This window comes from Haliotis rubra, unplaced genomic scaffold (assembly GCF_003918875.1).
Source record: "Haliotis rubra isolate DU_JTF1 unplaced genomic scaffold, ASM391887v1 Scf621, whole genome shotgun sequence".
In the NCBI taxonomy this organism is placed as follows: domain Eukaryota; kingdom Metazoa; phylum Mollusca; class Gastropoda; order Lepetellida; family Haliotidae; genus Haliotis; species Haliotis rubra.
Genome location: NW_025767326.1, coordinates 257211 through 271836, shown reverse-complemented (window position 1 = coordinate 271836; position 14626 = coordinate 257211). Strand labels below are relative to the sequence as shown.

Below are 14626 nucleotides of genomic sequence, written 5' to 3'. Positions count from 1 at the left end.
GTAGCAAATAGTCCAAATAATGGTCCAGAAATAGGAAAACGCTCACAAGACAAACAATTACTTGCAAGATCCAAAAATGGAAAGCAAAAGCTAACTAAATTTTGCCCTCCTATGTTGAGTCAGAAGGATGTGATGGGAGGACCAAGTGAGAGTGTACATCTTGCCCCTCATCCTTGTGACCCTGCAAAAATGGAATCTGGTCCTTGGTCATCCTCAAAGTCAACCCAAGGACTGCAGACCAAGAAATCTGATAAATCACAGTTTCCAGCAAATGTATCCATGGATCATCACAAACAGTCTTCTTCAGGAACAGTGGGAGACAAGAGGGTAATGTATAAGTTCCAGATCTAGAGGTATGAGGCCAAGTTGTCACAAAACTAACACTTACCTAATTGAGTAATATTTGGCCCCTAGACATAAATTGTTCTTACAATTTCTAAAGAAACAAAACAATTATTTTAATAAGGACATTATAAATGATTTTTTCCAAACTTGTTCAAAAACATTTCACAGCTTTAAATTTCAAGACAGGCAGCGATACATTCTAACTGTAATTGTCTTATTTTTTTATCTGACATATTATCTTGACTTTAAGGACAATGACCTTGATATTTTGACCTAATTTCAGTTGACTGGGTCATCACACCAACTTCTAAATGCCACTCAAAAGACTTTAAGACAATGAAAATTTCAGGAAACCAATGAAAAGGAAACGTTACTCAACTTAATGGCAAGATATCAAGCCATGGAAAGAGTTCTTCAAGACAGACCAAGTAAATCTAGCGCCTGTAAGTTGAAATATCCTTTGACTTCAATCAGTATTTATCTAAATACCCATCCTTGTCATAAAAGATGACTGACATTTGGATCAGATGTTACACTGTGTAACCTTGGTGATGTGTCATTGTGTGTTGCCATTGATCATGGATTCAAACCACTGGTTTACTTCATCCAAAATTCTCAGTCCTACAGATACGGCAAGATCATTGCTCACTGATGGGTAAAACATAACTTACCATGGTTATCCACTAGATCTTTAACAACAATTTTCTAAGATAATCTGTTCACCCTGCATAGTTGTGTCCCTTTAGCGTGACAGGATGCTATTGTTGGGAGTTTGAATCCAAGATTCATCGTGACTATGTTTTGTTTGTTACCCATCCTTTCTTCCAAGTTACTACTTGTAAGCATAAGAGCATAATGAGCCTGCATGTGGCCGACTCGATTTTTACTCAATCACTACTCCATTGAATTGGGGTCTTGAATACTTGGATCATCCTCAAATATATAATATCTGAAGCCTAATTTGGTAGTTTATGTGTTTATTTTGTGTTTTACTTTCCGGCCGCGTCATACCAAAAGACGTTAAAATATGGTACTTGTTGGTCCCTGCCTGGCGCTTAGCATTAATGGGTAAAACAAGGACTGTTCGGCTCGAAGTCAGTATAATGTGTCTGAGTGGGCTATTCATGCTTCACTGCGGCATGGTATCTAAGTGGGCTAGCAGTATAAAACCAGCTTAAGTCTGGGCTAGTACAAGCAGCCGCACATACACATACACACGCATGCACATCGTCATATGAGCGAAATATTCTCCAGCACGACGTTAAACCCAATTTCACCTCACCTCACCTCACCCATGAAAATAAATGTTCAGAAATAATTCATTTGGAAGAAAAAATACATCAGAAGCCAATGCAAAGTATATATCTTCATGACATAGTCTTTCACTTATCTCGATATCCTGCAACTAGTATGCGTTCAGCCCCATGCACACATATCGCTCTACAGATTACAAACTGGGAAACCTGTGCTTGTCATAAGCAGTGTGCAATATAGTTTCCAAATTTTGTTGGCAGGTCAGGCTAGCTATGCCTGAAAGTTCCTAGCCCACAAATTTGGAAAGGAAATTTGAATGTAGAAACTAAGCAAAAGATTACAAAATAGATGAGAATAAGATATTGTCGGCATGGGCTTCATCATTAAGCTGCTAATATGATGAACATTTTTATCAGGTCATAATCTTGCATGATATAAAGGTGTATTATAACTTAACCCGGAGAGACTGATATGTTTACAAAATGACAAGGGTTGGGTATTGCCAAAATATTCATATTGCGATATATCGTGATATGTGTTGCCATATTGCAATATGTATTGCAATATATTGTGAAAGTGTAACACATGGTTTAAGGTAATGAAATTACTGTTTCCTTTCTTTTGAAATAATGCCACTGGCCACTGTCAGGACTCAGCTGTGATTGTACAAGAGATAAATTGAAATTGTTTCCAAATTGTTTATCCCTACAACAAGTGCCAGTACCAATCTATTTTTTATTCATTTATGTGGTTTAAAAGTCACGCAAATGCAATTACATGACCAATAAACTATTCTTAAATTCTCAAAACGATTAATGCATAATAATATAAAGGAAAATGCTAATCGTATTTTGAACTACATCACGAAAATTACTGATCTTGGTCACGGAAATTGCCGATCATATCGGGTCAACCGGTTTCGCGAAAAGTGTACCACAATATATTGTATTGTGAAGTTCGCATTGCAATATACTGGTTAACCGGTATTATCGCCCACCCCTATAAATGATATTCCTGGCTTATTGTAGAGAGCACCTGTCACACTACTCAATTAAAAAATAAAACTAAACATTTATGTATTCACAGTGGAGGTATAGAACTGAAAGAAATACGAATGAATATGAATCACTGATTTCTGTCACCCAGACTTGATGGGGTTTTTTTCAGCAATGATATATATAGTCTTTATTCGTGTAAATGTAGGCAATCGGCCCATGGTACAACATTATACATTGGCAGCCTTCAAGCTGTAGCGATGACGATTGTTAGCATAGAAGATGAACATGGCAAGATTTCTTAAAACCAGAGGAGTAGCATTACTCATCAGTCGATTAAATTTGCACAAGGTTGGATGGGTGAAAACATCGACAGGGATAAAACGTTTACGTAGATCATCATAGACAGTACAAATCAGTAAAAAGTGGTACTCATTTTCTACATAATTGCAGGAACACATTTCACACAATCTTGAGTTTTTTGGTTTCTTTATATATCTACCAGTTTCTATATTCAGTTGGTGTGAACTACACCTGAACCTCGCTAAGGCAATATGAAATTTCTTGATAGTTATGCAATGGAGATATGGCTCAACACCAAAAATAAATTTAAATTGAAAATATAGGTAAGTTTTTGAGCCACTAGACAACGAGGAATGCCATTCCTGTAAATATGTGTTTTGGGCTCTAGATATGAATTCAGAAATAAAAAAGGTTTATATTAGGAATAAATTGATTTTCCCATACGTATCCAAAACCCATTGTATACAATAGATTTTTTAATTTTGATGTCCAGTTAATTTTACCATTTGAAGCATCTAACAGTAATAAATTGTAACATTTCTTAGGGAAAAGCATTCTCTTCCCACTCTTCCTACGTAGGAAGATATGACAGGAGTAACCTCTGTGGGAAGAGAATGAGGGAAACGTATAGAAGGCATATTTAACAGTTTGTACCAATACATAATACAGCGTTTGTACGCAAAAATATACATAGGGTATCTCCCGAATTCGCCATGTACAACGTGGTTAGGGGTACATAGTTTAACACAGAGTAAGTATTTACAAGCTAGGGTATGCACTGTTTCAATGGATGAATTACAATCACAGTCTAGACCCCATACTTCCGCACCATAAAGCAAAATAGGCATTACTTTAGTGTCAAAAATTCTGAAGAAGACATCACATTTCATGTGCTCGAATTTTAATAAACTTTTCAAAATACTGAACAAAGCCTTTTTAGATTGCAAAATAGAGCTCTCAAAATGTTTATGCCATGACAATGTTTGTGAAAATACTATTCCCAAATATCTATATGAAGAAACACACTCAATTAATTTACCTCCTAGATACCATTTTTCGTGCTTAGTAAGGATGCTACCATTTCTAAACACAACAATTTTAGATTTATCTAAATTGACATATAGCTTGTATTCCTTGCAATGCTGTTCAAGGGCATTAATACGTTTTTGTAGCCCATAGATGGTGTCAGAGAATAGAGTGACATCATCAGCAAATAGAAGGAGAAACAACTGAGTTAATTCTGGATGTAACTGTATGCCCAGATAACACAGGATTCAATACTATCAGCTAAATCGTTTATAAAAATGGAGAACAAGAAGGGACTCAAGACACATCCTTGACGAACTCCAATATTACAGTCGAACAACTGTACAAAAGAATTATTGACTTTAACGCAAGATTTAACACAACTATAGATGGATTTGATGCAACCTAACATCTTGGGTGTTAATCCTTTCTGTTGCAAAACTAACCATAATTTCGATCTAAACTCTGTCAAAAAGAAACGCAACCCCCTGTATTTTAGAGATTTTGATCCTGAAGTTTTAGGACGACCGCGGCATTTTATTATTTAAGACAGAAGTCTGAAATTTGGCAGAATAATAACCCAGATGGGCATGTTTAAAATTGTCATTTCAAAAGTCATCTCACAGACACCAGTTTGTCACCAGGGCGTCTTTCTCAGTATCATCGTCGATGAGCACCACGCTGCTGCAATCACTGCACGGCATCTCCTTGGACAAGAACGGATAAGACGCCGGATTCTTTCCTGGGGAATGGCTCTCCACTCCTCCTGCAGTGCAACGGCGAGCTGTTGCAGCGTCTGTGGCGCGCGGCTGACGTTGGCGTCTGGCGTCGATCCAGAGTATCCTACAGGTGTTCAATAGGGTTGAGGTCTGGTGATTTAGAGGGTCATGGCAAGACATTGACGTTGGAATTCTGCAGAAAGTTCATTGTTGCACGTGTGCAGTATGAGGCGAGGCGTTGTCCCGCTTGAAAAATCTGTGTCTGTTGGTCAATAATCAGGAGAAGGTGAAGTTCTAACACGTGGTTGATGTAACGTTGGGCTGTCAGGTTCCCTGGAACGATCACCAAGTCTGATTTCTGGTTGTATGAGATGGTTCCCCAAACCATGACGCTTTCTCCGCCAAATCTGTCCACCTGTCGGACGCAGATGGGCGAAAAAACGTTATGACGTCTCCTATACAGGCGCTGTCTTCCGTCGCGTGGCGTTGCAAAAAACGTGATTCATCAGAAAACCAGATTCGCCTCCAGTTTTGTAAAGTCCGTGATCCTTACGTTGTTGCACCACCTGAGTCGCCGCTATTTACCAAATCAAATGCTTTCGAAAAGTCGATGAAGAAAGCATACAACTTACCCTTTTTCGATAGAATTCTCTGTGTAATAGAATGAAGAATAAAGATGTTGTCGACGGTTGAGTATCCTGTTCTAAACCCTGCCTGTGCCTCGGATATTTTAGCATAAGCTTCACTCCAAAATTTAAGTCTGTCGTTAATCACTGCAATATAAAGTTTGCTAAATACACTGAGAATAGTAATTCCTCTATAATTTGAAACTGAATCTCGATCTCCCTTTTTATGAATAGGAACAATAAGACCAACCGACCACTGAGCAGGAAACACACCATTATCAAAGATCATGTTGAATAGAACTGTTAAATACGGAACAAGAATATCAGAAGAAAACTTGAAAAATTCCGCAATTAACTTATCCTCACCCTCAGATTTAGAGCACTTGAGGGTATTTATTGCTTTGGTAACCTCCTCTACTGTAATGGACGAGTCCAGAATTGTCACTATCTTGTCCTGATACAAACGGGGGTTTTTCTCACGACAGAAGAAAATGTATTTCTAGCCGTCAAAAATCTCTTTAAATCCTCATCAAGTCTACTCTTTCTAAATACTTTTAATAACCTGGCTTATTGTAGAGAGCACCTGTCACACTACTGAATCAAAGAATAAAACTAAACATTTATGTATTCGCAGTGGAGATATCAACAGAACTGAAACAAATACAAGGAGCAGTAGCACAGCTAAATGAGCAGCACAAGACTGAGAGGGGAAGGCTGTCTGTGAGGGTGGGTGTGAAGGGCCTGTCCAAGTCCAGCAAGAAGCAGCTGAAGAAGGAGCTGCAGGAGCTGGGAGACAGACAGAAGCACCTGCTGCAGGTGGTGCACAGACATAAGCAGCTCAACTTCAGACTGAAGCAGGTGCTTGCTGGTATCGATGCAACTGGAACTTCCTGTTCTGGTGGAGAATCCAGTAAAGACAAACATGGAAATGTGAACACATTTCCTCCTTCAAGACCAGCAGCAGAAGCGTCAACAGTACACGCAGACATAACTGATGGCAATGGCAGAAGACCATTTATAGAAAAGCCTTCTTCAGTCCCTACGATTTACAAAACTGACATTGTCGACAGATTTCATGACATCACTGCAGCTGAAAATGGAGGATCTGCCTTGTTTGAGTCTAGTTTTCGAAAAGATAATGCATCAAAGGTGTTCCAGAGGGATCAAAATGGTGTTTCCAGAACATACGGCGCTATTGAGGCCCGAACAAGCAATGTGACAGGCTATCATGACAGAAAGAAGGAATGTTTGGATAATGATGTGGATGTTCTAAGTCAGTACTACAGAGATGATATGGAACAGACTCAAAAGACTGACTTTAGTGATAGCATTCTTATTTCTAAATCAAATCCAACTTGTATTGTAGATAACAGTGTTATCACTGCCACCAATAATGAGTTGCTGGCTAAAGCAGACCTTTGTCCTGCTCCATGTTCACAGATCAAGGAGACAGAAGCTTTTGTGAAAAGTGTTCATAGTTCTGGGGCTGTGGATAGGACTGCTTCGCAGATAAGTGAGATAGAAGACAGTCAACAAGACCTGTTCAGTCAGGGCTCCTCTGAACTGGAGGGGGACAGGAGGATGGTTGAAGAGATTATTGCAACACAGGCACTGAGCCATGAGTCTGACTGCCCTGACCATGACATCAGACATATAGGTGGCAGGGTAAGGCAGGGTAAGAAAGAATGGGTGTGGACAGAAGGGGGAACTGACCAGAAGGGACTGAAGAAGGTAGCTATAGAGATGGAAGAGGATGCGATGGATAGAGGAGTTGAGGGAAGGATGGACAGTGAGGTTGAGGGAAGGATGGGCAGTGAGGTTGAGGGACTGGTGGTTAGACGGGTTGATGGAAGTATGGGTAGTGAAGTTGACGGACAAATGGACAGCAGGGTTGAGGGACGAATAGACGGTGAGGTTGAGGAACGAATGGACAGTGGACGTGGCGGTAGGAGGAACAGAGGGGTTGAGGGAAGGATGGACACACAGGCAGATAGAAAGACAGACAGACATGCTGATAGGACAGACAGTGAGGTTGATGAGAGGATAGGTGCACAAACTGACAGAAGGATGGACAGAAGAGTTTCTGGACGAATCAACACACAAAATGATGGAAGGGTTGCCATACACATTGACGACAACACTGCTTGGCAAGGTGGTGTGTCAGTTAACATGCAGGAGGATGACAAATTGGACAAGAAAAAAGGTGCTGATCTTAGTGAAATGAACTGGAATAGTGCCACTTCATCTGGTCCTGTTAGCCAAATGAAGAGAAAAGCTGAGGACTCATCCGCACCTAGTTTTGAAGGTCGAAGTGAATGTGAAACAAAGAAGATCAAGACATGTACTGCAGAACAGTTTGTAAAGTCAGTTGAAGGTGGCCAGGCTCCATGCAAACCAGGTATCAGTCAGTCCGAATCTGATGCAACAAAGTCTGAAGTGAAGGAGAGAGAGACTTATCATCAGAAAGCAGGCAACAGAAACTCGGAGGGAGAATCTATCCAATCAAAGATTGCATCTGACAAGAAGGAAGGCTTTGTGCTATCTGTGAAACAGACTTGTAGCAAGGAAGTAGATGGGTCTCTAGTTCCCATCAGTCTGAAGAGCAAGGATGGTAGTTTGAATAAATCACGTGATATCATTCCAGAATATAGAAATATCAACAATGACAATACAACAGGACAAGTAAATGGTCCATCTTTGAGTAGCCATGGCAACAGTGGCACACTTTCATCAGCTGTAGGAGCTGAAGGGAGTACACCCAATTTGATGTCCCCTTCAAATGTCAGGTCTGTTTGTTCCGCTCGGATGGAAGTGACTTGTCTGTCACTTCCAGAACAAGGCACAAAAAAGGTTAAAAATGTGTCTTTGATGTCTCCTCCTCCTCGTCCATTGAAGAATATCGCAACTCCTCCTCAGAAACTGCAGTCTGAAAACTTGCCAGCATCCACGTTCCTCTCACCTGGGTCAACTGTTGCCAGTAGCGACGTGTTCCCTGTGTCCTGTCGGGAACTGGTGCGGAGGATGGCGGAGAGAGATGCCAGGGAGAAACAATCAAGGAAGGACAAAGTCTTGCTTCAGGAAGAGGCTCCCAGTAATTACATTGCTATACCAATTGGAAGGATAGAAGACTTCAGTGAAAACCTTCAAGTCAAGGATGTGGACGATGACACCCAGACTCCTATGTTTGTGCAGGTACGTTGCTGTATGTTAAATGTTTTTGAGGGGCTGTGAGATAGCCTAGTTATTAAAGCAATTCTTGTCATGCCAAATGGCCCGGGTTCGATTCACCTCATGGGTAATATCTGTGAAGGCAATGTTGATGTCCCCCTGCCATGATATTGATGGAATATTGATGGAATATTGAAAGGCATTTAGACGTTGGACAAACATGAATACATGGCATGTTTTATGTATAAAGAATAAAAAGACGTTATTCATAAAACGTGTGATGTATTCACTCCAATTTATTAGTTTTAACATATTCAACTGACCAGGACCTAATCCACAATCAGAAATACAAACAATTAAATTCATGTTTTTTTCACAACCACTCATTATTTAAATGATAAATCTATTAAACTAAAGAAATTATATACTTTGTAAATAAAAATTAATCAAATCCTTTCTTTGTATGCCACTGCCACATCAGTATTCTTGATCATGTTTTCTATATTTCCCATTATTTCAGTTTAAATAATATACTCTACTAATCTTTTTCTGTCAAACATAATTCTGCTTCAGCCCCAAGTCCCCTCTGCACCAAAACCTGTTGCCACATCCAAGATGGCTGACCTCCCTACCCTGGTTGAGAAAGGGGTGCTGACTCCTGGCAAGGATGTCTTGTCAGTCAGAGCAGAGGTAAGGATGTGGTAATTGACTTTATTACCCACGTGGTCAACGTATGGGTAGTTGCATATTAATCTCGTACGTCACACGAGTGTCGTATCGCGTTGACCTGTGTCGTAACGACTTGACCTGAAATTCTAACGATTTGATTGGATAACCGATGACCTCTCAATTAGGTCACATTCTGACGTAACTATTTTTTCATTCATAACAAACACGTGAATTCATTCATTCTACAACTTAAATGCATTGTGGGAATGTAAACATTGCGAACGTTGCCGAGTCGCTGTTTAATTGTGAGCTGAACTGAGACATTATATCCGTCGAAAAACATAAACGCAATGTTTCCACCAGTGATGTTAGCCGAATGAAGCAACTGGAAACCAAGAAACGAGGTGCAACGGAGTAGTTTACTGTAGGAGGCTGTACGAGGCGATTACAACTGACATGCATCGTGACGTCGGTTACCATGGCAGTGACGTCATTAGTGTGACGTCATGCAAATATTGTACTACAGTACAAAACTCTTCCGCAACCTCTTTATGAAACCGGTTTCGGTTTGAAACCAAAAACATAACAAAAATACGCTATTTTGTCAATTTAAATGCATGTAAGACGTGGGTAATAAATAAAATACCACACTCGGTCTCATTACATACGAATTATACGAAACTCGTGACCTTCCTATGTTATCTGACCTCGCTTTCGCTCGGTCAGATACCATAGGAAGGACACTCGTTTCGTATAATTCGTATGTAATGAGACCTCGTGTAGTATTCTCTATGTATCCAGTTTGGTTTCCTATTTTGACTTAACATCACACTCAGCAATTTTCCAGCTATGTCATGCTATAAGGTATTGAATTGGCTGGCCTGGACTCCATTATTTTCAGACTGCTGTCATATAGCTTAAAAATTGCTGAATGAGGTGTTAACAAGACCCAAAACAAGCCCAAGGAAACCTGAAGTTGTCAAGAGTCTGCAGAAACTGAATTGTGTGTATAATTCAGCTCTTTCAGATTCTCTCCACAGTGATATATATATTATTCTCCTCAGGGCAAAGTGTTTCGAGCCACTTTGAGTAGGAAGGGTCACATCATTGGTTCTGAAGGGGAGATGTTCCGTACACCCACATCCTGGTGTCAGGCAGTCAGTGGAGCTGGCACAGTCAACAAGCTGCAGTCTTACAACATGGTGAGTCACTTAGGTGTCGTCTTACAACATGGTGAGTCACTACCTTGCAGTCTTACAACATGGTGCATCACTTGGGCTGCAGCCTTACAACATGGTGAGTCACTTAGGTACAGTCTTACAACATGGTGCATCACTAGGCTGCAGTCTTACAACATGGTGAGTCACTTAGGTATAGTCTTACAACATGGTGCATCACTAGGCTGCAGTCTTACAACATGGTGAGTCACTTAGGTACAGTCTTACAACATGGTGCATCACAAGGCTGCAGCCTTACAACATGGTGAGTCACTTAGGTATAGTCTTACAACATGGTGCATCACTAGGCTGCAGCCTTACAACATGGTGAGTCACTTAGGTACAGTCTTACAACATGGTGAGTCACTAGCTGCAGTCTTACAACATGGTGTAGTCACTAAGGCTGCAGTCTTACAACATGGTGAGTCACTTAGGTACAGTCTTACAACATGGTGAGTCACTAGGTGCAGTCTTACACATGGTGCATCACTAGGCTGCAGCCTTACAACATGTGAGTCACTTAGGTACAGTCTTACAACATGGTGCATCACTAGGCTGCAGCCTTACAACATGTGAGTCACTTAGGTACAGTCTTACAACATGGTGCATCACTAGGCTGCAGCCTTACAACATGTGAGTCACTTAGGTACAGTCTTACAACATGGTGAATCACTAGGCTGCAGTCTTTACAACATGGTGAGTCACAACATGTGAGTCACTTAGGTACAGTCTTACAACATGGTGCATCACTAGGCTGCAGCCTTACAACATGGTGTGTCACTTAGGTACAGTCTTACAACATGGTGAATCACTTGGCTGTAATCTTATAACATGGTGAGTCACTTGGCTGCAATCTTTCAATATGGTGAGTCAATAGGCTGCAGTGTAATAACATGGTGAGTCACTTGGTTGCAATGTTATAACAGGGTGAGTCAGTAGAGTAACCCAATAACAGGGTGAGTCACGAGACTGCAGTATTGTAACATGGTGAGTCACTTGGTTTGCAATGTTATTATGTAACAGGGTGAGACACAAGGCTGCAATGTTATTATAGGGTGAGACACAAGGCTGCAGTGTTATAACATGGTGTGTCAGTAGGCAGTAGACTTAAAACAGGGACTTTACAATTAAATACATTTATGCCTTTGTTATGAGTGATGCAGCAGCAAAATCAGGCTGCCAATATTAAAATTAGTGGTTGATAATGTGATTTGAATTCTTGGAATAAATAAATCAAAGGCATGGTAGACATTCCTTTCAAAGAATCACCTTGAAGAACTTAGCTCTACTGATACATTTTCAGGTTCTTTACAAGGGGCGGCCATTGTCATCATTTGTAGTCAGAGAAAGCACAGAATCTTCAGGTAATTCTTCAATTTCTCTCAAATCAAGGCCTGTTGCATTTGGGGCATTTGGTTAGCCTAGTGGTTAAAGCATTCACTCATCAAGACCCAGGTTTGATTCCCCACATAGGTACAATGTGTGCAGCCCATTTCCGGTGTCCACTGCTGTGATATTGCAGAAGATTGCTAAAGGGGCATAAAACCCAACTCACTAACTCGCCCACCAACTCACTCACCAGCTGGGCACGATGCACCCAAGTGTTTTAAGTGGACAAGATGCATCCTGAACAACTGTCAGGTACAACATCCCACATACAGCAAATGAGTTGGAATAAAACTTGAAGACAGTAATTAATATCCAATTAACCTTTTCTCATTGATATTAATTCTAATATTTTTGTTACAGGCCAGAAAGATGTAAGAGCTCAAACAAAGTCTCAAGGAAAACTTGTAAGCTCATCCATTACCAGGTACAATATATTCAGAATTATGCCTATCCCCAAAGGAGGTGAGGTGAGGTGAAATTGGGTTTTATGTCGTGCTTGAGAATATTTCGCTCATATGACGACGTGCATGCGTGTGTATGTGTATGTGCGGCTGCTTGTACTAGCCCAGACTAGCTGGTTTTATAGTGCTAGCCCACTGAGATACCATGCCGCAGTGAAGCATGAATACCCCACTCAGACACATTATACTGACTCCGAGCCGACCAGTCCTTGTTGTACCCATTAATGCCGAGCGCCAGACAGGGACCAACAAGTACCATATTTTAACGTCTTTTGGTATGACGCGGTCGGGGATCGAACCCGCGACCTTCCGCTCTCCGGGCGGACGCTCTAACCACTACACCACGGAGGCGGTCTCCCAAAGAAGAGGGGAGACATTTGGTTTTATTGTTTGGGTGTCAGTCCCCATTGACAATTGTGTGAGCATCAGCATTGCCTTTCAAATAGTACTCCTAAGACATATCACAAAAATGTAAAATGTTTTTCAATGAAACTTTGTACAAGCATTTTTCAAGAACTTATCAAGCATGTTGCTTTTGAAATTTGGTTGCCATTGAAACAATTTTAATTTAGCCTGAAATGAGGGTAAGGTACATTTCCAGGTTATAACTTATAAAATGTGCTACATATTTCAGCAAAACTAACCATATGTGCCATATGTATAGGCATTTGTTTTCCCTTGCCTGTTCCAAACAAAATGGGGTGGTGGGATAGCCTAGTGGTTAAAGCATTTGCTCGTCATGGCGATTCAATTCCCCACACAAGTACAATATGTGAAGCCCATTTCTGGTGTACCCCGCCGTGATATTGCTGGAATATTGCTAAAAGCAGTGTAAAACTAAACTCACACACTCACTCACTCACTCCAAGCAAAAGCTTGAAAACCATTCAGTTTTTGTAAATGCAGTTGTGTACCTTGTCAGTTCAACTTGTGTCTTTTGCTGCTTTGAAAGCTTTCTAGATTGTATTTTGTCTTTTTTCCATGGAAACAGTTTGGACTCAATCTCAAACAGCCATAATTCTCAAACTTATAAATAGTTTTGCTTACACTATACTTGTCTTATAAGCACAAGCTTATTCTTAATCAACTTTTGCTTTTTCATATTTTTATAAAAAAATAAAAAAATTTTGTATCTGCATGGAAACTGTGTGGCATTTAAACATGAAGCTTCTGCCTGTTTAATTTCGGTACTGGACTCTACTATTCATTTCCCACTTTCCATCTTAGATGGTCATATCGTCTACATAAGATATCATTTTGACAGGAGTATCCTCTAATGGGAAAATGGAAGGACTCTACATGCATAAATGAGAATTTGTCCCACTCTCCATCTTACTGATATTACCTAAATAAATAAACCATTCATGCCACTCAATATTTGGTAAGGACCATCATTTTGACAAAAGATGACTGTGTTAACCCTTAGCAAAGTTTGATGTCTAGCTCAACTTTCAGATCACTGAAGACAGTAAACAAATCAACAAGTCTACCAAGACAGTCTCTGGCATTTCTTCAACAACCACTGCAGCCAACAAGGTTCGAACCAAGTCACTCACTTACTCAGTTACAAAGTCTCTTTCCGAAGGAACAGGAGCAGCTCCCACAAAGACTTCCTCCAGGCAAACTGGCATCCCTTTTCCAGTTCCACCAAATAGGAACTCTGCTGCCGCTAGAGATTTGGTTGCTAAGGGTAACAAGGACACCAGTCCATCTGGGCCATCTGAGTTGATGAGGGTTTTGCGCAAATGTACCATAAAGCTGATCGATGATGCAGAGATTATACACTGTCCAGAAATTGATAGTACTTTCTGGATGACTGATTTTAAAGACATCAGACTATCAGACAGTTTGTGGGACTCTGTTGATTGTTGGAATTAAACATTAACTGACAGTAGTTAGTTTATTTCTAGCAATTAATTGTTTACAATGTTTATGATAAGAAATTTCCAGAATTATGTGTGTTGAAATAAAATGATCCAGGACGTAATATTCAAAGATTAAATACTTTGAGTTCAATGACATGTATTTGTGTTTTACAAGAATAAAGATTGTCTTTTGGGCATTTTGCTGATCATATTCAAGAAGTGAAATTGAAAGTTTTAAGGAAGTAAATGACTGGGCTAAAACTGTCTTTCATTGAACTGTACCAACAAAGTTACTGACACTCCAAACCACCCACCCTCAGATCAACCCATTCATACAAATCACTCACTCACTCACTCCAACCTCCCGCCCACCTGCTTCGTCAGTCATGCACTCACTCATAACAGCTGCCCACAGGCCAGGAGAGCCAGGCGATGACAAGACACGTAACATCCTCCTAGCTTATCAGTATCCACACCCGAGACCCGTGAAGATCCGGGGTAGAATAGGTCTTCAGCAACACATGCTTTCCACAAAAGGCTTGTCATAAGAGGCGTTTAACGGGATCGGGTGGTCAGGCTCATACCATAT

At 40.5% G+C, this 14626-nt stretch overlaps 1 protein-coding gene across 1 annotated transcript; it reads left to right on the top strand.

The window, feature by feature from the left end:
* The first annotated feature begins 704 nt into the window (after positions 1-704).
* LOC124256262 lies at positions 705-14234 on the top strand. Its single transcript, XM_046690229.1, has 7 exons — positions 705-788; positions 5903-8460; positions 9010-9126; positions 10170-10307; positions 11626-11686; positions 12072-12135; positions 13628-14234. The coding sequence occupies exons 1-7, from the start codon at positions 728-730 to the stop codon at positions 13899-13901; spliced, it is 3273 nt and encodes a 1090-aa protein (XP_046546185.1). The 5' UTR covers positions 705-727; the 3' UTR covers positions 13902-14234.
* The last annotated feature ends 392 nt before the right edge of the window (positions 14235-14626 follow it).